This window comes from Erithacus rubecula (genome assembly GCF_903797595.1).
Source record: "Erithacus rubecula genome assembly, chromosome: 4".
In the NCBI taxonomy this organism is placed as follows: Eukaryota; Metazoa; Chordata; class Aves; order Passeriformes; family Muscicapidae; genus Erithacus; species Erithacus rubecula.
The window spans coordinates 31,732,319-31,755,838 of NC_136686.1; the positions used below are offsets into that span (position 1 = coordinate 31,732,319).

General features: G+C 43.6%; 1 protein-coding gene across 2 annotated transcripts; it reads right to left on the reverse strand.

The window, feature by feature from the left end:
* Nucleotides 1-729: 729 nt before the first annotated feature.
* TEF (TEF transcription factor, PAR bZIP family member) lies at nucleotides 730-23,219 on the reverse strand. Of its 2 annotated transcripts, none has more exons than XM_079303495.1 (5): nucleotides 22,903-23,219; nucleotides 12,303-12,629; nucleotides 10,620-10,840; nucleotides 9,756-9,967; nucleotides 730-7,816 (listed from the first exon to the last, which is right to left on the reverse strand). In XM_079303495.1, exons 1-5 carry the CDS (start codon nucleotides 23,003-23,005, stop codon nucleotides 7,795-7,797), a joined length of 885 nt encoding a protein of 294 aa, XP_079159621.1. In that variant the 5' UTR covers nucleotides 23,006-23,219; the 3' UTR covers nucleotides 730-7,794. The 2 variants fall into 2 exon arrangements, with proteins under 2 accessions (XP_079159621.1, XP_079159620.1); XM_079303494.1 differs by lacking the exon at nucleotides 22,903-23,219 and adding an exon at nucleotides 18,209-18,509 and having other exon boundaries at nucleotides 7,657-7,816.
* Nucleotides 23,220-23,520: the final 301 nt, after the last annotated feature.

Consider the following 23,520-nt stretch of genomic DNA (forward strand, 5'->3'; position numbering starts at 1 on the left):
GAGATAAACAACTCACTGATATTTAGTTTGTTGCTTGCTACCACCCTGCATCAGTAATCATACAAGATACCTTTTACAAAAGGGAAGATCCAACAAAGATCCTTATTGAAGTTTATTTAGAGATTATACTGAAGCACCACTGATCTTGTCTGCCTTGAAAGCATGTGTGAGATGCAGTGAATATATAGAAAACAAAAATTTCTTACCAGGTTGATCTTCAATTACCAGCTTTTGGAAAACAAAAAAACCAAAACCCAACCACCAGTGAAAAAATAAATTAACCAACCAACTAACTGAGGTTTAGTTAAAAAACAGAAAGAATGCCAAGGTACAGAGAAAGCTGTCCTCATGGACAAAACTTACTTATTTAGAACCTTACTTCTTCCTATGAAAGAAAGTAAACAAAGCACACTCCAAGTGTCTGTGGCTGACTTGTTCTCAGATTTCTCCCCCTACCTGAGAGAGTTCAACCAAGAGTCACTGCAAGACAAACACACAACCTTGCAATGCTTTTGAAAGGAGTTAATCCAGAAATTAAAAGCAGGGAACTGTATACCTGTTACCAGCACACTTAACACATGGGAAATGCACAGCAAGAAGCTGCTCCCAAAAGGTGATCAGCTGCTTTAGTGTCTACCAACTTCACTGCAAAGTGCAGGTGTAATTCTGGCAGTGGAGCTGTATAACACACAGTATGCTGTCTAGAGAACAAAATTACTGCATCTCAGCATAGTGGAATATACATTTTATTTCTTAAAAAGGAAGGGTACTAACAGAATTTAATACAGTCAAAATTTTACATTTTAAACAAAAGCTTTTCTTTTTCTTAAAAACCAGTTACGAGCAGAGAGGTGAGAGGATTTAAACTACTCACAAAATCCAAGCTGAAGACTTTGAGAATTCAAATCTGTGGTTTATACATTTAAAAAAGTGTAATAAATGGAAATATAAAATAATACCAACTCTGTAATAGTGAAATGCCCTTTCCTCATTAGATTGCTGTTTAAGCACCTTTATTTTCACCCATCAGCTGCCAGGAGTGTTTAGGTTTATGTACAAAATAAGCAATTTGGGACAGAAGATTCATATATAAATTAAAACCATTTATGGCAATACAGTTTTACCCAGCTGCTTTACAAGCTTTATTATCTCTTTCACTTCTGTGGAATTTTTCAGTCAGGATGATCTCAAATGCACTTGATGGACTGCTTCAAAAAGCAGCTACATATACAGGAATTGTATAGACAACCTCAAGGAGAAGACTTCCAAGAGATTAAACAATTTAACACACAGTAAAACTAAGATCAGATTTGTATCTTATATAAATACTGTGCAGATTTATCCTCCATCCCACTGAATGAATGGGACAGATCAGTGTCACATCTGAAGACAAAAAAATACTTTTATCCAAGAGGCAACAGAATTTCAGGCCAAATCTATCAGATAGGAATTCCCTCAAATTATTTTGTTAAAAACTGTATGTGTCTGAAAAAGCTTTACAAGAACAGAGTTTACAGAATAACCTGCACATTTGCTTAGCTGTTTCATAGCTATTTTACAGCCTAGAGACACTGAGAGAGGAGGAAAAAAAAAGAAAAGAAAATTGAAAGAGATGCCATTATCTCTGCCCACTATGAAAAATGTGGCTTTGTCATTTATGGAACATTGCAGACACAGCTGTTACCAGAGAGGAGACTGCTCCAGTACAGCATTAACGACAAAGTTAAATTATGGCTGGAGAAAGTGTCATCACAGGCTAATCTCTTTATATGAAGGCTGATGGATTAATCTCACCTCCTCCTCAAAACCCAAGCGTTCAGATTTTCTAGCAGACTGCTCATGATTCTCACTCCACTGTTTTCTATTTTTTTTCTTTTTAACAAAACATAGAAAAGGTCATGAAAGCTGATGAAAGGTCCAGCTGTGCAGCATCCTGTGAACATGTACTCAGCAAAACCACAAGTCATTAATCACTTTCTCTCTCCACACTACAACAGGAAACCTGTGTCATCTATGCACACAATGGAACTAATAAAAATGTAGATTATCTAGGTCACAAATGAGCTTCAGTAACAGTCACTCACTGTTGCACTGCAACTTGCTGCAGTCTGGCTGAAGGGTGGAGACACATCTGTTTGAGCCAAAAGAGAGAATAGTTAAAAAAACACCCAACAAAAATCACCCAGCTTTAGTTTTCCTCAGTCACCAAAGTTTACAAATAATTTAATATTGCTACTTTCCAAATGCTACTCACAAACAAATCAACTGTCCTAACAGGATGGGAAGAGTACAAATATGAATGTAATTGGTGACTACTGTTAAAGAAAGACTGGAAGAGAATCAGTTCCCTCAAAATCTTAGTTTCTCTGCTTAAGTAGCTCATTATTATTTTTAAAACATTTTTGTTGATAGAAAGCATCACAACTAGACTAGAATTCCACAACATCAATCTTTGTTTTGATTTCTGTAGTTCTCTAGGAACGAAATAATCCCAAATCAAGCTACATGAAGCATTAACAATATTCAGATATTACAATGGAAGCACTTATTTATTACTTCATAGAACAGATTAGTTTTAAAAGTGTATTTACATGTTCTAAGTTATACAAAATACAGTATTCCAATAATCATGTTCATCACCATATTTCAGACAACTTCACAGAAAAGTGCGGAGGATGCATCCATCCCTGATCCTGGCCAGTAGCGAGCGGTCACCCCAGTGGGACAGGTGAGAGCTGCTACTGTGCCCCCTCAGGAAAACAAATCCCACCATCCCTTCTCACTGAAACGTAGCTGCAGATCTAGGAAAACATTCAGGCAGGTACACGAGCAAGGTTTGTTGAGACCCACAGACCAAAATCACATGCCTTAATTTACTAGATGTATGTGAAGTACATTTTAAAGTTTTTACAGATGTTGTACAGCAAAGGGCTTCTGCTCATGCCTTAGTTAGGAAAATGAAGTAACAAGGGTTTTGGCTATATAACAGGCACCCAAATTACACTTAATATCAACAGCCCTACATCTACAACTGGATAGTGTATTAAGGACACAATTCTGCAGCTGACTGCCTGGGCAGAGCTTCACATTCAATAACAGATCCTGTGAAGTCCACATGGTTCTCTACAGATATAGGGCTCTTCCCATGCAGAAACAGCAGCAGAATTGAGGCCTTAACAGATTGGGGCCTCAGATAGTAGTTTCCTCATGAGACAGCACTGACCAGTTCACGTTGGCAGGTCAAGTCCCAGCACAACAGCACACTTAGTTGAAGAAACAGCTCTTTTTCCATGCCTTTCTGCAGTAACTCTCCTCCCTATCTGTATATTCCTTTCACTTCCTTCTGGACTGTGGAAGTAGGACCAAGACAAGGAGATTACCAAGACCTAAACAAATACTTATCTTCAATAGGATGCTAAACTGAGGGGGATCCAAATTGGCCTAGAATTGTAAACAATGAGGTGTCAGTTTTAGCAATCTCACTCAGGTCAGACTCTTGCATTACTCTCCTCTTCCTCTTTCAGTCTTTGCTCTCCTTGCCAACTATCCATGTCTGTCTATATATGTATCTTCCTCAAAGGATTCCTTTTTCCCTGTAGGTGTCTGAACTTCAAGAAGTTTGCATTCCAAAAGTGACTCATGAGGGATAGCAGACTATCAAACTAACAAATTACATCTGTATGTCAATTTGCATTATCGTGAGTTATATCACTGTCAGTTCTCAATTAGCATTATGTTAGCATCTCCACAGATATTTAGTTAAGCCTATTCTTTCTACCTTTCTCCCAGTCTTCATTTGTGAGTTTATCTATCTTCACCATGATACAGTGGCAGATATACAGACCAGAGTAATTATCTGAACATCTAGAAAGCCAGTCAGTCTTGTAGTGCTGCAAAGGCAGAATGCTGGCACTAGCAAATGATTTTGCTCTTTATGGATATAGGTGTATGTTGACAAAAATATGAGATTTATGCACTAAGATAAATTTGCATTTCTCATCTTGGGCTTAGCAGCTAAAACTAGAAGGGTGAACAAAAGCCTATCTGGATTTTACAAAGGTCTGAGATACCTTCTCTCTCACTAAAAATGAAGCACCTGATCACAAAAAACAAAGCTCTTTTATGCTCAGGTGGCTTACAATATTGAAGCAGCAATATTCTCCTCTGTGCAGGTCCATTATTTTTGCTATCTACAATTTTTTTTTTTCCCCACATAAATGGTTTTATTACAGCATTCCCAAAGCTGCTGGCCTTCCACTGCACCTCTCAACTTGAAATTGATTAGGTACAATTAGTAGCAGGCCTGCAGATAATGCTGAAAGTGATTTCTAGTTAGAAACCATAGGCTTTCAAATAGCACAGTAAGGAAATGGAGAATTGTCAGAAAAGAATAACATGTTACTGCAAAAAGCCACTTAGCAAAAAACCAAACAACCCAACCCAACCAACACAAGTTTATAGCACACTACTTTTTCACTCTCTCCATGCAGGACCAAAAAAAGAGCAGAATTCAGATTATCTGAATATCAAAACTATCAGGACCAGTTTATCAACACTACACCTGCAATCTGAGATGTATCCACCTGATCCCAGCACAGAATGCTTCAGAGTAAAGCAAGATACCCATGACTCCAGCACTTGCTAAAACCACATAAGAGTAAAGACTTTTTCCTGTGGGAGTTAATGAGATCTTTGTTACTAGCTTCAGTGGGAGCAGATCTTGGCAACAGGTGAAAGATTAAGCTTCTTGGAATTTTTAGATACAAACCCACTACATGTAGATTAGATCATCATGTATGACAGCAATTCTGTATTAAATATTGTGTATCATGTATTCCTATCTGCTGTCCTCTGTAGAGTAAAACTACACTCATTGTCCACAAATCTCATCCAGAGTTTATATATTTTCAAAGTTAGTACTATGAAATGGCCATGTGGTGTCAATCCACTTCCTAATCAAAGTACAGCTCTGTCATAAACTGCTGTCTTTCCTGGCAATCCCTGCAGTGATGCTGAAAGGTGCACATGCCCTTTATTCTCTCCCCTTGGAGATGGTCCCTTTGTGGCTGGAATGGGGTAGTTGGCATCAGGCACATTTGTGCCCTCTACAGAGTATGCTTCAAGGCTAGACAACTTCAAACCCTAACAGTGTCAATTCAACATCTTTTAATATTCAAATTAAGCTGAAAGAACATTGGTCTTCTTATCATCACTAAGAAAACATACCCAAGTTATCACTTACAGATAGGATTGTCATCCTAGTCAAAGAACCAAAATGATATAGTGAATCATTCTGAGAGGAGCAGAGAGCTCTGGAGCAATAAACTTAACTTCCTGAGACTGCAAAAACCGAGAAAGGAAATCAGCATTGCACAGTATTTTTTGTCTGGCAATATCTGCACTTCTTTAAATAGTTACTACCTTCTCATTTATCTTTGAAGATACTGCTTCTTAACAACAACAACAACAACAAACTCTTCAGCTACAAAAGTTGAGCTGCATTCACCCTAAAGTGCAATTTTCCAGTTTTGCAACCCGTAGACACATGAATCACAGATTGTGCAAATCTGCATTGTCCTACAGGGAAGCACAATTGTTTGCTAACAGTCTTCTCTGAAAGAAAGATCTAATGAACATTCATTGTTAATTTCCATTGTGTAAGCTTTTAAGATAACAGAAATAAAACAATAGAATTGCACATGCTAATCTCACTGATTGAGTATTTTGCTGTTAAAATGTCATGATATACTGCAAAACCAAATCCTGTACACAATATGTAAGTCTTTAAAAGATATTCCTAAACATAGTAGGATTCAAATGAAATAAGTTCTTGCCCAGTTATTTAGCTTTTGGCTTTGTGATTTAAACAAGAAGCATGACGTTTAAGAACAGCCAGGGCTAATTGAAAATTTAGAAATTATAAATTTTAAAAGTTGCTACATTTACATGCTGCCATGGTTATTTATTTTGTTGCTGGTTTGGGTCTTTATCATTAAAATAAAGCAGAAACCAGTACATACCAAAAATATCAGTCCAAATTAGCAATACTCAATACAGGTAGAGATATATGCTGCCATTTCAGCAACATGGAACTAAGATATTAATCTATTTGACAAAAATATCCCAAGATTATCTCAGAGTTTATAATCCCAAATTATAATAATACACTCATAGGTATACTTTGGTAACCAGGAAAAAGTTAAAAACACTTTCTTTACTTCAGTACATCGTCCATTAAAAATCATAGGTCAAAAACTCTATTTAATATATTTGCTCTGTACAAAGTTTATGCTGTCAAACACTGGTTATGAATCCTGGCTTTTGAATGCATTTTTTCTATTAAGCTTACAATATTAGCTGCTGCTTCTTACATTTGTCTTTTTGCATTTCTGCTCTGAAATTAGGGGTGGAATCTCTTGGGTAAACAAAAAGTCAAAATAATTGTTCAATATGATAGCACTGAGCTATGCTGGTAACTAGTCATGCCTCATAATTTTGGCACTTGTGCTTCAGAAAGCTTTCAAGAGTATTTTTCTTGAGGTGTATGCTATTCATCAGTCTCCAGGCATGAACACACTCCTGTCTTACAAGCTCCATTTTGGCTACAAGCATGGCCCTGTACTCCTTTCCTAGCAAGCACTCTTGTTCTTCCCACACAGATTTAGCTCTAAAGCTCCTTAATTTACGAGCAGATTCTTGTTACGCTGATGAAATTCTTACAACGGAACTTCCACCTACTTCCTCCATCTTCTAAACACAATAAACATCTCTGCAATCTCTCCAAGCTTCCATCTACCCTCCCACACCAGCACTGAAGCTGCCCATTGTAACTGTGGGGTATCATCATTGTCTGTTTCACCTTCAGCACCGCAGCTGACCTGCAGTCAAGAGACAGAAAATGGTAATGTGGCAACTAATAGCCATTGCTTTCCTGGAGCTAATACTCATTTGGTAGTTTCAGACAGCCAAAAGACTTGGAGATCTGTAGCTCAGAATAGCACCTTTTCCATGATTGCTAAGTCGTTAGCAGAAGGCTAGCTCCTGTTTCAGCAAGATACCATAAAAGAAAGTGAGCCTCATAAATGAAATACAGGAAAAGGCAGGTTACAGCAGTGTAGCTGTGGAGCAGGAAAGCAACCGACTTGGTTTACTATTACATGGGTCATTTGATAGAGGTTTATTACTCTCTGTATGGCACACTGTGGTGCTTTCTGGATTATTTCAGAACATCTGCTGTAATCTTCTGCACTGAAGTCTCACATTACAGGCCGCTGTCCTCCTGGTGTCTTTAGTTCTGCACTCACAGTACTCCACAATACGCTACACTGCACCAGAAGTGAGTCGCAGTATTAAATAAAATTCATTATACTGCAGGGAAAAGAGTCTTAAAATATAGCAGTTCTTTATATATATAGACACTTTCATTTAAAACTCCCTCTCTTCTTCCACTCGAGTGCCAAAACGAAGAGTCACTATTCACACAGGCTGCCAACAGACTTTGAGACATGAACTTTGAGTGTCTTGACAAAACCCCAGTAGGTAAGCTTATTGTAGTTCATAGTTACAGTGAGAAAGACAGATAAGAAAGCCATATACAGAATTAAGGAGACTTTGCACTTTTCATCATGCCCAGCCCTGGGTAGTCAGATGGGGTACTTGCAGGCAAGGAGGCAGGCAGGGTCATCATCAGTTGTTTGTGTTGGGACACCTCATAGATTTCACTGCTCACTCTGAAGACTGGCGATTCATGTGTGCTTTTTAGTTTCTTTGTTTTTAAAAGTCTTTAAAGTTGCATCACTCGGAATCAGATAAGTCACTTTAAACAAAGCAAAGTGTTAAGTGTGACAATTTATTTATAACATACTTCCCACCATCACCACCACAAACCACCCTGTGAAAGAAAAAACCCCTGCTGAAAGGGTGACAATTTTTAGTATGTTTGAAAGAAATTAGACCAACACCACATCAAGAGCCACTCTAGTCAAATTAAGAGCATAACAGAGGTGGGGGGGGCTATAGTTCAAAGCATACATTAAGTGTTGTGGATTAGCCTGCTTCTCCACTTCCTTAAGAAGTCAACACAAAATTGCTCTAGACTCATAATTTCCACATTATGTTTAAAATACAATCTAGTCTTCAGCATAGAAAATAAATCCTAATGCTTTTAAAATATATTTTCAGATTTCAGTAGAGGAACTGCAACTACCCTCAACATCATCATCATCCCACATTTACTCCTTAATGTAAATATTATCCCAGGAAGTATAGCCAAAGAGTTCTGACACAGCCACTATCTTAAGACAGCTTCCCTTGTTAAGAGGACTTCTAGACATATACTTCTGGTAAAGCTTCTAGTTCTTGCAGTTATAGGTTGTGTAGAAGGTCTCAACATCACACACAGCACATTTTTTCTTTTAACACCATATATTGTTGAAGCAGTGCTTGGTGCTGAGAATGGATTACCTCCAAGAGGGCAAGTCTTGTGTGCTAATTTTCTGTCAGGAAACACGCTGGAGATAGAACCAGCAAGTATGGAGAGACCAGATATACTGCTGCACAGGAGACAGTGAGGTAAACTGTTTGTGTTTATAGTGGGTGTATCTTTTCCCATAGTGTGTTCACGAGACAAAAGACCAAAACTCTTTCTCAATCTCTTGCACAACAGGTAAGGTGCAGTAAAATAGCAGTGGCTTGTTTACTTCTTTTAAAAAGCCCCTTCTTTCAAGGCATAAGGTGCTGGTCATTTTTTAACAGCTGGGACTCAAGGTTCAGCTTAATGAGCCAGACCTATTTTTCTAAATCTTCCTTACTTCTCAGTTAAGTGCAACATGCTGTTTTATCAGAAGTACAAGAGGAAAGACCCTCTAAGGAAAAAAAGGAGGGGTGGTGGTAGAAATACAGTCTAGAACCCACATCAAACTATTTTGTCCACATATGTAAAGCAAGTGATTCACTACTGTTCTCTCTCCTTGGTTTCTGCAAGTTATCCAGGATTAGAACCTATCAAGACATTTAGACAGTACTGTAATAAAAACTGCACTGACTCCATTCTGCATAACATTAATAGATGAAGCTCGCAATACTTCTGTTTTCACAAGAGATTGAATATTTTCCTGTCTTCCTGTCCTAAAGGTTCCCCTATTTCTCTTCAACAGGAATAGAGTTCTATACAACAGATACTTTCTAGTGCCTCTGAATGGGAGAGGAAACAATTTCATGATGCTGCCCAGCAACATCTACTTACATCCTAAAATTGTGTTTTATACTTTTACTGGGAGGGGGAGATGGAATGGAGAGGAGAAAAGAGCAAGAGTTTGAAAATCAAATTAAAAAAAGAGAGAGAGAGAGAGAGAGAGAGAGAGAAAGAGTGGAGAGTCTCCTAGGCTCTTTCTTCACTTAAAAAATGAAGGTTAGAACAGATAGCAAAAGCTCTGTCCAATCTGGAGGGATCCACATTTATTCCTCCAGACAGGTGAATCTGTTCAATGGTATGATGTCAGAAAATGTTCTATCAGTGTTGAAAACAAGGTTGTAAATATGGACACTAAAATTTTGGACAACAGATTGATCAGGAAAGGGCCTGAACGACTTGTGCCAACAGAAACAGGGTTTGTTTGTGTTTTGTTGGTTTTTTTCTAGTGTAGATGCAAAATGGCAAAGCCTCCATAAACTTTATTTCTGGGTGTCTCTACAGAAGGCAGAGAAGTCTAAGAGGCTAAAACAAAGAGCCCTAACAAGGAAAAGGGTGTGCTTACAAGGGTCCGTATCTGGTCTCGTATTTAGAAACAATGTTCTTGCATCGTCCCACTTCCTTGCGCAGCTCTGCCACCTCCGTCCTCAGGGCTGTGTTTTCCTTCTCAAGAAAGGCTGCCCGAATTGTGATCTGATTCTCCTTTAATCGCCGAGCGTCACGGGAACGCTTTGCTGCCACATTGTTCTTCTTTCGCCTTGTCCAGTATTTTTCATCCTGTAAGAAAAAAATAAAAAAATAAAATAAAAAGATGCCAAACTGACAACTGTTCTGGACACACCTCTTTATTGTATAATGACAGGCACACTGACTGCTACACTGAGGAATCTCCTCCATAGGTTTGCAGGGCTCTGATATCAAAATGAAGACCATGCAGTACTCTAAGATTTCATCTTTACACAAGTCTTCTTTTTAGGATAAATTAAGTGCATTTCTAGAACTAAGGAGATTCAGAGACTTGGGTACTAAGAAGCTGTCCAACTGAAATGCTTCCTTTACTTAGTTTTTAATTAGTGAACTTTTACATAAAACCACCTGTTCTGTTGTCTGGGTTGCTTAAATCCAGATTGGACACAATACTGGGCAAATATAGACAATGGCCTCCAAAAGTGCAGGTGGATGATGATTTGACTTGATAGTTCTTCTAATTTCTGTGTATAGCATGATCAGTTGCTCCTTGCCAGTAATTAGCTCATGATACCAAAACCTGCAAAACAGCAAGCACAGCAGTTGGCTTGCCAATTCTATTCTTGGCAGTGCTTCTGCCCAATCATGTAGGTAAACTGCATTAGCTCTGTATGTCAAAGTGTTTGGACAGAGTCAGAAACTTATCAAGGCCTAGAAGAGTTTGCAGCAATAAATCTGTTACCTTTTGCTCATCTGGGACAAAAACCTTCTTGGCTTTTTTAATCATAGGTTGTGGTTTCAGGTCCTCTTCAGTAAACTTGTGTTTGCGAGGATTGAAGAGCTCACCACCAGGCACACTGGACAGCACTAAATCAGCAGGGTCGGGGTTAAAATTCACCTCAACTTCTACGCAGTCAGGATCAATGGGGCTGGGTGTATTTCTCTCATTTTGTGGTGGGGACTCTGGCAACAACGGGAGAAATTACAATATATTCAGCAGGATGAAGAGAATCGACAAAGAAGCCAACTTTATTGCCCTGTTATGAGAAATATTTAATAGCAGTAGTTGGTGCTTCCCTGAGGTGTGGTGGGTGCTGTACTGCTGCTGAGAAAGAGTTCACAGTCCAGTCTGTAATATAACTCTAGGAACATATGCCAGACTAACAGATAGGAGTAGACAGATGCAGGACAGGAGTTAATATTTCCTTGGCAAAAATTACATGCTTTGCACACATAAAAAGCATCTTCAACAGCAGTAAGAAGGAAGAAAATTGTATCAGCCTGAATTTTGCACCATACAAATCCTTACAGAAGCCTGCCCAAAGACCCCGGTCCCTGGGACCTTCAAAGGTCAGACAAGTAGACTTCCAAACAACTGACTAAATAAAGCAGCATTTGTTACAAATGCAACTGTACTCTTCTTCTTTGCCACATAGAAATAAATGCTCCAACAGAATGTCTGACGCTGGTATTGTTCATATGAATTTTATCATATCAATCTATTGTTTACAAAACTTCATATGCATGAGTTGCAAAACTGCAGGTCACTGCAATGTGCAGCAGTGATCAATAAATAAGCTTTGCATATACCACCTAGAAAAAAAGCTACACCCTATGACTTATGGAAGGAGTTACACATTATCTTTCCCACAGATTCACAAGAGGTCCAGAGCAAAATGCCTTCTCTAAAGCTTGCTGATAAAATAGTACTGTGATGGCTATCATGTTTAAACTCCAAATCTGGGGCAAACTGAGGAGCTGAATTCTTTAATAGAGAATATCTCCATACTACAAATGAAGCTTCCTAGTACCACTTAAGCAGAGTTTTGGTTTTTTGTTACTCCATTCCCACTTCAAAGCAACACAGAACATCAAACTGCATCATTAAAACACCTTTTCCAAGTGTCTGTTTTCACATTTCCCAGGCTACCACAGAAAAGACTGCTTCATTGTTTTTCTATTTAACATTGTTATTTGAGGTACATTAAGTTCACATAAGTTCACCCAAGCAGACCAAGGTAGTAAAAATGACTTGTGACAAGCTATCAAATCTGTTGTAAAATAACCTGAGACAGTATTTTCTCAACATGTCCAGCTTCTCATCACATTAGCAATACCGAGAAAGCAAATACTTTATGTTGCTATTTCAGCTCTTATAATTTCAAAATCAAAACAGACTTCACACTGACAGACAAACAGACTGCACATTGAAAGACACTCATTCTTCACAGGATGGAAACAGGGTAAGAAAATGAGAGGCAGCATCTTCATGAATTGACACATGAACTAAGGCTCTACATTGAGCATGTTTGTACTGTTTAACCTGCCACAGCAAACACTGACATGTATCCTCTTTGATCTAAAGAGACACCTCTTCATGTGAGAACAACAGAAGACCCTGAGAGCCCCATGTTATTCCATCTACCTGTGCTGGAGGCTGCTTCAGATTGCTGGTAAACTGCAGTAGAAGAGGATGATGCAGGAGAACCAGTGGAAGCACCGGCAGATTCCTTCCCTTCCAGCTCAGCCACAGGCAAGAGTGGATTCTGGTTCAAATCCAGGTGAGTAGGGCTGGAAGGAATTCCATTCTCCAGCAGGAACTCATCCAGATCCATGTACTCCAGGTGGAAAGACTCGCCATCATAAGGAATAGTTTTGTCCCAAATGGGTGGCATGAGGGAAGCTGAGACTGCCATAGTGCTGGCAGCTGCTGCCTCATCTTCTTCAAGCTTTATTTTCTCCTTCTCTTTATCTGAAAGATACAAGTAGGTCACTGTACAAGCCGAAACACAGGAGAGACTCAAGGTTTAAGAATCCAAGAAAAACCCCATGAAAGGAAATTCAGTAAGCTTGTGGTTCTCCCTCATGACAGGATCTGGAAAACCAGATGTTGTAAAGCAACATTTACGTGTGGAATGCTCTAACCCCCTGTGATGGCTGGACCACAGGCAGCTGAGCAGCCTTGCAGACCAGCATCTTTGCTGTGATAGCTTACCAAAGTGTGATCAAGTGCTGCGTGGAGCTTATTAACCAGTCACTGCAGAACAGCCTGGTTTTCACATACCCATCTCAGAAGATAACAAAAGTGAGTGTTCCTAAGCATGGAAAACCATTAAGAAAATTCTGAGGAAGCATAGTAGCTTATTCTATGCACAAAGAAGGAAGGTGCAGAACAATAATTGAAATACAAACACAAGAGGAATATGGGTTTTCAGATCTGAAAAATCAGTCAAAAGGTCTACAGGACACCAGAGACCTGGATGCCTATTGTTCAGCATTTTAGAAGCATTTCTCTCTGAAATGACTCAGCATGTCCACAGAAAGCAATAGCTCCAAATGCTGCTCACTATAGATAGCTCAGAGTACCTACATACAATTTTCACTCTTTGGGGAGATGTCTAATAAGGCACACTCCCACATCCACCCCCAAGTCACAAGAGACTGATGAATTTTTCTCCATTTACTGTGCTACAGTGCACATATTACAGAAAAATGGCTGTTTCTATGTTCCCCATAGCTACTGAATCTTAACAATTGTCTGGGACAGAATCCAAGCAGAAAACTCAAGTTATGGAATAATTACATAATTTAAGAGATAAAAATAAGCTGGCAGAAAAAAAAATTAAAATCCAAGTCATTTTCCTGATCCAGTTCTCCATGCAGCCATGCAGATCTATCAGCAGTGAAGGAGGCATTCCAGAAGCAGTGCTAGTACTGCCAGCACTGAGCCAGCACTGCTGTCAGAAGGAAGGCAGGTCACCAGTTGTATCCTAATCACCAGCAAACTGGGCATTACCATGGAAGCCAACAAATACTTAGTTCAGTAGAACAGGGACTCCAAGGACATACACTGGACCAGTTTGGATTTCCAGTATTAACAGAGATCAGCCCAGTAAAATGCACCAGTCTTTGGCATTAGGGTTTTCTAGACTGGCTATAATATGCTAAAGGAGCATTTTGCTTTATTGGGGGTGGAAGTGGGGGTGAAACTCAGCTCCAAATCAGAAAAGCCTATTTATATAAAACCTATTGATAGAAGTGGCATTCCTTCCGCTGTTGCCTTAGCTGGTGTGGAACTGAGACTGAAAGAGCTTTTTATGGCTTAAAGAACAGTGTTGCCACACAAAGTAAATTATCTACCATATTCTGAATATTTGATACAAAAGAAGATGCTGATTTTAAACCAAGCAGCTGAGAAAGTATTTCCCAGCCATCTGTTTGGGACCAAGAGCAAGTACCTAAAGGACACATTAAATTCAGACTAGTGGCTCCTGGACCTAAGCTTTGGTAAGATCACCTTGCAGCTTTTGGCCTTCTCCTTACCACTGAACTCTGAACTGCCACCCAGCTCCAATTCCTGCTGTAGACTCCTTTTCACAGGAACTTTTGCAACTTCTCCTTGGGCAAAGCCAACAGGCAGATTAATGATGCAAACAACCAGAATGTTTCTAAACAGCTCCTACCTGCAGCCAGTAATGAAGCAGCATCTACTCTATATACAAGGAGGATTTCCCTTGCTACTGGAGCACACCCTGCCAAACTGGAACCAACATTCAACCTGTGAATAGAGATTGTGTATTCCCCAACATTTCATAGTGCCCAGCACAACCAAACCCAGATTTGCTCTGGATGCTGTGGATGATAGCACCAAAACAAATCCAAGCAACACTAATTAATTCTTTGTAAATATTTTAATTAACATGATAAACTTGTGAAAAAAATTTATTTGCTCTTGAAAACAACAGTACACTATTATAAATTGTGCTAGTTTTAACACAAACTAGCAGTACTTTCGTTTTCCAACACTTAATACACCACCTCCAAGAGAGGAGAAAACAAAAACAACACATTAAGTGATTGTTAGACTGAATATAAAGCTTAAAAATATTTTTCAGAAGGTAGATGCTGAAAAGACTACACTATTGGTATACGTGGCTCTTTTCAGATCTTCTAATGCCTTTTGGATGTGCATGATCATCCTGCTGTCCTGCAGTAACCTGGAAAAACTGTGGTTCCTCCAATTTCCTCTGGTGATTACCCCTGGCTAACAGCAGATTAGATCCTTCCTCCACGTGAGAAAAGCATTCAAATTTTTTTGTCCTTTTGCTACAAGTTGACAATTTGGCAAGCACAGGGCCCCCACTGCTGCCTTTGTTTAGCTATGCTGTCTCTCTCTCCACCCTTATTTCTAACAGTATCTGAAACAAAATAGCAGAAGTTAACACACTATTGGGAGCCCATCTATTTCAAAGATGATAGGTAACAGAGTAAAACCTTGGTATGATCATTTTTGCATTGATATTTTCCCACGGGCTTTCTTTCAATTCATTTAATCTTCATTTCTGCCACACGAAATCCTGCTTGGGTGCACAATATCTAATGAAACACTAATTAACTTCTTGCATCTTGAGAAGGAAGTTTCTGCCTACCTCAGCACGGGGACCTGAAAGATTAATTCTCTTAAGATATTTATAGTGTAAACAGGTATTACCTGACAGTAGAGCTGCAGTATCCTAAGAGGCTCCATTTGCAGCTATTCAAGGTCACCCTGATAAATCTGGACTGTACTTCTGCAGATGATAGCTCATGTCTGATTTAGCCCCCTCATTCTGCTGCTGTGACCTATTAAACTGGGCTGTACATCTGCTGGTAACAGTGAGGACACCAGTTTATGCTCAGTGACTTAAGTGGACCATTCCAGCTACTGAACTGTTGGAAATACTGTTGGAAATACTGCTATTTTAACCAAAAGCAGCAGCATGAAAAGAGCTTTATTTCCTGCCCTGTTTTTTCCTCAAAACTAAAAAAACCAATCAAACAAAAACCAATCAAAAGATTTTGGCCACCACGCTGTCAAGAGCTATCTCAGTCACAAATAGAAAAAAACCCCAACTTATTTGACAAACATCCTCTTGTTCACCAAAAAAAAAAAAAAAAAAAAAAAAAATCATCATATCACACTAAACCCACCATATATATATATATATATATATATATATATATATATAGCCTGATTGCTCCATAAATCTTTGGTCTCACTTTTGAGGATGGAACAAGGCAGGTCCATCCCTAATGGCCATTACTGTGATGTTTGCTGAGGCATTCCTCCTGCCACAGCAGCATGCAACTGGTGATTAAGGCATCCTTTGGAGAGCATGCAACAGCTCATTACTAATGGAAGAGACCTACACTCCTGCTCCAGAATATTAATTGCCTTCCCTTAACACACAGGACTTGAAATTTTTTTAAATAAAAATATAATTATTTTAATTTATTTAATCCTTACAACACAGACCTCAGCTCCCAGCAAGGCTGGTGAGATGTACCTGGTACATGGCAGGGTGTTCAAGGGGATGGCATTCTGCTGGAACTGCCTGACCTCCTCTGTTGCTCAGGAGGATTGGAAAGCTGCTTGCTTTGACTGGGTAGTCAAATTACCCACAGTGGTTGGAAAAGCCACAGGTAGCTTGCAGAGACTATAAATGCACAGACACTGCAGCTAGCTGATATAATTTCTTACAGAATAAGACAGGAAATGGTGTTTTTGTCAATAGGTATTCCAGACAAAAGCTCAAGGTCTTTTCTCAGAAAGTTTGCTGAAACTGCACCACTGAATGAGTGAGTAATTTTTTAACATTTTGAGTGTATCACTGTTAAAAGAACAGAAAATAATCAAGGATCCTCTGAAGTCAGTTGAGTCACAAGTCTACTGACAAGACTTTTGCAAATCAGGAGTAACTACCTACTGAAAATGAAGGCATTCTTTCTGCTGTCTTGAATATGCAAACAAGAAAAGTATCAGAGACCAAAATAAACAGAAAGCAACAAGTTCCACAAAGTGTGAATTGAAACAGAACAATGTGAACTTAGGAAATCTATGGAGAAATGTTAAGAACAAGAACAACCTGAACTTTATCACACCATGAAGGGAGAGGGATAATCAAGATGAAATGGACTCACTAGCAAGCTTTAGAGGCCCCAGCTGAACACCTTCATGAGCTAGAATGGGGTCATCTAGTAATCAATCTAGTATCAAATGTTTCTAATTTGGGAAAAATGCACTACCTCACAATCGCATTAATTTCAGAATTTTGCATCTCTATAGGCCACATTACATGATTCTGAACACAAAAATCACCCCCAAGACAAAGTCACTAGATCCTTATCAGCAACCACACACGAATTGAAATTGCCCCTGCTGACACTAATATCTTTAAAAAGGACTGGGTGCAGAAATATCTTAAGAAATCCCATGATTTTGTAGATTCACAATTCTGTGTACTGCAGCATCCTGCACCATAGCAACATAACTAAAAACCTTTATCACAAGCTGACTTTATTTTTTTTTTAGCAGAAAGAAGAAAAATACAGTCTCCAGAATCACAAAATGGATTTACAGGGCATTGTGCAATATTAGGCAGGCAAGGGAGGTAGGAACCTCACTGGCAACAATCTTGCCAACCTTGCTTATGCTGTGGTTTACTCTGGATGTTGTCTACTGTTCGAAAAAAAAATATTTTTAATCTCAAAATTCGTAAGTGTAAGGACTTCTTTTATTATATACCAGTACACTGGGCATTACAGCAGTGCAGATAATCCTGAGCTTTCCTCGAAATGAAACTGATACTCAGAAAGGCAAAAACACTGCCAGATGAACAGGGGAAAAAAAACCCAAAACAAACAAGAAAAAATAAAACAAGGGAAAAAAAGAAAAGAAGTGTGCGATCAGCACGGAAGACTATAAGCACTAGCACGGTTATTGACACAGCTGCTGTCCGCATCAGCAGTGGCGGAACGGCAGCTCCAGCCATGCAGGGCTGCATGTGCAGGCAGTCACTCATACCCTTACGGATTATCACCGAACCTAATCTGAGAGGATCCGCTGTTTACCCGTGTCATCGGGCAACTTCCCAGCAATTAAGGTCAAGCAAGACTCGAAACCTCCTCACTGCTGCTCCCAGCCCCGCGCCTGCAGGCGGGGGAGGCTCCAGAGAGCCGAGGGGCTGAGAGCAGCGTGCGGCGTCTGGGCTGCTGCCCACCCTCGCTCCCGCAGCGCAGGCACCTACACGCTCCGGAGAGGACAATCCCCGGGAGGCGGGGAGCGATCCGTGCCGCCGGCTCTTGGCTCGGCCGGCCGGGGGGGCGGGGGGAGGGACGGGGCGGAGGGAGGGAAGGGGCCGGGGCGTGCGGCCTCTCCCACGGGTGCTCCCCCCGCGGCCAGTCCCGCCGTGACCCGGCGGGTCCCGCCCTCCGAGCCGCGGGGCGGGAAGGGGGCGCTGGGGGTGGATAACCGGGGGGCGCCGCGCGCTCCCGCCGCCCCCCCACGCTCACCCAGGCGCGCCTCCCGCGGCGGGTTCTCCATCAGCTTCTTCAGCACCAGCGGGAACGCGCCCGCCAGGCCCCGCCGCTCCTGCTGCGCGGCGGCCCCCGCGCTCCCCCCGGCTGCAGTGGGCTCCGGTCCTCCCGCCGCCGCCGCCGCCTCCTGGTGCGCGGCGCGGCCGGGCATACTCCCCGCGGGCGAGCGGGCTGTCAGCGGTCACCGGCGGCGCGGGGCTGCGGCGGCTCCCCGGGACCCGGCGGCGGCGGCAGCGGCGGCGAAGCGCTGAGCGAACGGCGCAGGCGCGGCCGGCTGACGCCTGGCGCGTGCTTCAGTATTCATGAGCTCCGCGGCCCCGCCCAGGCCCGACTTCTCCGCGCCCCGCGATTGGCCCGTGCTCTCAGAGGGGCGTGGCCCCGCCCCGCCAAGCCCCGCCTTCCCCGTCCTGTCCTCCCCGCGGCCGGCGCGGGCACGCGCCCCCCTCCCGCCGGGGCACGTGCAGGGGCGGGGCTCCAGCGGTCTCATTAGCATTTGGAGCCACGCCCCCTCCCGCTCCTCCCGCGGGCGCTGCGTCACCGTCAGGAGGCGGAGGAGGCGGGGGCAGGCAGCCCGCGCGTGGGCGCGCCGCGCGCCCCCTGCGTCTCCGCGCGCCCGAGCCTGAGGGGGCCGCGGCCGGCCGGGCTCCGTGAGGGCCGTCCCGGCAGAGCGGCGCCTGCGAACCCGCTCGCCGCCCTATCCCGGCGCCAGCGTTCCAGCTCGCCCTTGCGTATCCTCGCTCAGGATCCCGAAATCACCTTTGGCGCGTGCCCTGGATTTAATCTCCCTCCGTCCCACACCATGCCCGCAGCGGCGTGCCCTACATAACTCGGGCAGGGAGACGGACTTCACTGCAGTGCTGGCATGGGCGGGCTGCTGGGGGAAGGGAGGGAAGGCCGCCTTTCCAAATTGTCATGATCACAAGAAATTCTTGTGATTCTCCGAGCGGCCCCCTTGCTCTAGAAGCAGGGATGCCGTGATGGGATTTAAGCTTCTGAACACACGAAGGGAGCAAATATTGCCAAGTTCGTTCCCGAGAGCACAGATGGATAGTGAGGAGCATCTCCCACAGAATGAATAAATTCGCAGAAGTGTCAGATGCTGCAGCCACAGGCTTCTCCTGTCAGTAGTGGCTGCTCTCGCCTCGGCAGGACGGGCTGCAGCGAGCCTGCCACACAGTGCTGCGAGCCGGGAGAGGGAAGGGTGTGCTCCGCTGGGATCGGCCCGTCTGCATCCTACGGAGCCATTCCCATATGTGCCAGCAGAAAAAAGACATCTTCCTCTCAGGTAGGCACTCGCGCATCTGCTTGGTTGAATTTCCCTGCCACAACCATCTGACATTAAATTTAACTGGCAAGGCACGATTTTACCCGGCCCTTACTAATAAACCCCGATGGGCTTTGTGACAAAAAAAAACCCTCTTCCCCACATGCCCCAGGAAAAGCAATGGATTTGAAGTCACACAGGGTGGGTGTTTTCCTGCACTGTCTTACTGCAATGAGGACCAGGAGACGTGTCCACCCAGCCTGGGCAGATGTGGAGCTGCCCTACCCAGCAGCTGCTTCTCCTGCATGGGCTGGGAGGCCCAATGCGCTCCCTCCTTCACAGGGAACGGGTGGGACTCCCGATGCAACTCCTGCACACGTGCTGCCCAGTGGGAAGCTTTGAAAAGGACACCCTGTTAATATAGGCTGGAATGGCACAGGTTAATGCATCATTTATCAAGGCTGATAAATCCAGTTGCAAGAATCAGGCAGAGCAGGTCATGCTCCAGTGCCCAGTGTGCTCCAGGGCTGCTGCATGCCCTCCATGGACTCGTTCTGCCTTGCCAAGCTCAGCTGGCAGGAAGAAAAGGCACATGTGTGAAAGGGAGATGCCACTTCACAGAGGGTAATGAGACACAGATGTCAGACCACACACGACAGAGGCAGCACACACAGCTTGGCAAGGGGCAGCAAGCCCGCAGTGGTGCTTTTGTCTAGGAAACAGCTACTAATAGGTGGTAGATAGAGAACACAACCAAATGAGGTCACAAAGGAGCTGCTTTTAGGCAAGTGGACGCAGCCAAAGTGGGGCAGGCTGCAGGCTCCCCATTCAGTTGTGGCTCTCACGGTCACTTTGTTCCATTGTTATTAATGCTGGTGCCCCCCAAGGATGATGCTGTGCCTCAGTACTGTACAACACCCCTTCAAGGAACAGGGTTTGTGCACATCACCCCTGCAGAGCTAAATGGCAGCAGCTTTGCTGGCTAATATCTGTATTGAAGGGATGTTATTAAAACCACTCAGCAGCTTTTACTCCAGGATTTTTCTGTTTAGATTGACCATGTTCTTCCTTCAGCACATTTCCACCCGTGCCCCACTGTGCTAAGGTTTGTTCTTATGCATCACTATAAGTTGTGACTTTACTTGGAGAGGGTCTAGACTATCCAGTGTTAGCTGCTCTTCCCAAAGGCAGGAGGGAGGGAGTTCCTGAGGAACATTCCTGTGGGTTGCCTCACATCACCCTGCTCCAGCATTAGCACTGCCCTGCCAGCTAGAAGGGAGGCTGCCCGGAGAGCTTTCCCTCACTGCCTCTGGGGATTAGGTGCTCAAGGAATTGCCAACAGAAAGCTGGTACTGTACCACAAGCTGTACCTTCTCAGTTAAGCTGGAATCTGCCTGGGATTTTTACACTGGCTTTCACTCTGCAGCTAAGAAGGAAGCGTGGAGGACAGTGAGATGTGAGGAGAGGAATGCAGCAGCCTTGGCTGTTACTGCTGGGAGTCATGTCAGGGCCAGAGGATACAGAGCAGCCCAGTTCTGGGGTGCAGCAGGGAGGGAGGCAAGCAGCAAGCACCTCACTGCTGGGCACAGGGTGTGAGAGGGAGATGTACAGCAGGCCCCACTGGGAGGTTTAAATAGCAGAATAGAGAATTTTAGGGAGAGGCCTGAAAGCTAGCAAATCCAGATGAGTGCTGTCCAAGTATGGAGACCCAGGAGGAGAGAACTGAGCTCTGTGGGAAGAGGGCCATGATGGGAATGCTGGTCTGGAGAGGGAGGCAGCATAATAAAGACAGTTCTGAGGACTATGGGAAGTGATGCAGAGAGGCAGGGTGGTCCTGGAGCTGAGGAAGAAAGCTGCCACAAACAGCACTCTCAGCTGCCAAATAAGTCACACTGAGTTAAGACTAAATTATTCTCTCTTCACATCATTGATCTCTCCTCTACCCACTACTCTAAACAGATAAGTCTTGCCAGCACTCCTCCCATGGATTAATTGAATCCACTTGGCTGTGGAGAGCAGAGATCCCAGAAAAGCAGCCAAACTCAGTTTAGCCACAGCAAGGCTCTGCACCACATGAGCTGCCCTTGGCTGTTACTGCCTCCTCCCAGACAGTTCCACTTTCTACCTGGATACTGTCAGCTGGGAAAACATGCCCTGGTCCACACAAACAGTGGGACTTCATACTGTGTGGTATGTAAACACACCTGTTAGTGGGCAGTCTCAGCAAAGAACAGAGAGAGCTCACAGGAGGCAGCAGCAATGTGACAAAATGAGCCCCTTAGGGGTTTCCCTTGCCCTATTTCCCTTTCCCACAGGGAGCTGTGCATGTGCCACAGGGCTCACTGTATTACAGCAGGTGTAGGCAGCTGCCTTTCCTGACATCAATGCTTTACTGTCACAGCAACAGCCTTTTCTCCCATTGACCCTGGAGCAAGAGCAGGGTCCCTCTCCACACTGGAGAGCTGTGTCTGGCTTTTCTGTTCCTGGGTCCTGCTGCCCCTCAACTCAACTGCAGAGCTGCCTGGATGTCCTGGTAGCAACTCTGTAGAGAAGAGTGAGCTCTGTGCATGTTTGTTTCTGTGAGCTCAACTCACTCATGCCCAGACATAGGCTTGTTGAGCTGAGGTGTTTCCACACACCTCCCCAGCTCTCAGCAGCATTTAATCACAACAACCAAAAAGCAGCTTGTCAAGGGTGTGTAGAATCCTATCCAAAACCAGAGAGTACTCAAGCTGTGTGATGGGTGCTTGGAGCAGACCCAGCATTAGCAAAGCCACCAGTGCAGCATTAGCAAAGTGTTCAGCACAGCAAAAGCCCAAACTAAATAACCTCCTGGGTCCTTTCCATTTGTTTTCTAGGATGCTGCACAGAAAGTGAGAAAGCCTAGGAGTACAGAAATGCTCTTGCAAAGAAAATGCAGCATTTGCTGTGTTCTCTACCCCAGCTTTTCAAGGATAAACAATTGCAGCATCAAAGAAAGTTTGCACAGAGTCAGGCTGCCCCGAGCAGGCTGGGCTCTCTGGACAGTCTGAGTCTGGGAAGGCTTAGTGGTTATTAACTATAGGACAACAATGAATGGCAATCCTGAAAATTACTTCTATGCAAGCATGAAGATTTGTGCCCAAGCCTTTTTCATGCATGAATCTTTGAGGTTTTCCAAAAAGTTGCTGAGCACAGGAGCCCAGCACTTTTGACCGATTTTATAATCAATCCATTGCTGCAGTTTTTCCTCCTAGCTGCACAACCTGCACAGTGCCAAAACTCCCTGTCTGACTTGGACACTTTGGAGAAACACACCCGTGAAGGGCTTGCAGCAAACAAGATCTGCCCCCTTCTCACTTTGCAACTGAAGGAGAGGAAGGAGAAATCAAAACAGAGCCCCTAGTACATATTTCCTCAATCCTACCTGTCATCTTGTTGGTCCAGGGCAAGGAATACTCCAGTAGGGACTTCAGGACTTCCGGAAAGTCCAGGGCAGTGGGGCCCCCAGGGGTGTTGCAGCTTGACATGTCCTGTCCTGAGACTGTGCCAGCAGGGCCAAGGGAGGGCCAGGTGCCTGGCCACCAACGTTACACCCTGCTCTCCTGGGCGTTTGGAGATGGGCTCGGAGGCACCCGGAGTGGGCTTGATGAGCTACTGTGGCTGAGAAAAAACAAGGAGGAAGCAAAGCAGCCTGGCAGAGATGCAGCTTGCCTGGCTGTCTTCACCTCCCCCTCTCCCACTCTGAAGTGGCCAATTGTGGAAATAGCTTGCAGCCTTGCAGGGCTGGGCCGGGCGCCTGGCCAGCATGGTTTTACAGGGCCTCTCCCAGCCAATCCGGCAGCAAAGAACTGGGCCAGTTATCTAACTTTGCAAAGGCAGCACCCTTTTCCTTCCCAAGGTGTTATAACAAATACATGTGGCTGGAGGGGAAAAAAAACAAGTGTGCACTGTTAGGGGGTACATGTCAGCTGCAAACACAACAGGAGAGAGATCCTCTGAAGAGTTCTTGGAAGGCTCTGAGGAGCTCCAAGCTGTGCAGGCT

Coding starts and splice junctions, on each gene's coding strand:
- TEF (XM_079303494.1), bottom strand. CDS start 18,383: ATGCCCGGCCGCGCCGCGCACCAGGAGGCGGCGGCGGCGGCGGGAGGA. Junction 9,968..10,619: donor TTGTCCCAGATGAGCAAAAG/GTAACAGATTTA, acceptor TTTTTCTTACAG/GATGAAAAATACTGGACAAG. Junction 7,817..9,755: donor GAGACCAGATACGGACCCTT/GTAAGCACACCC, acceptor CTTTGTTTAAAG/TGACTTATCTGATTCCGAGT.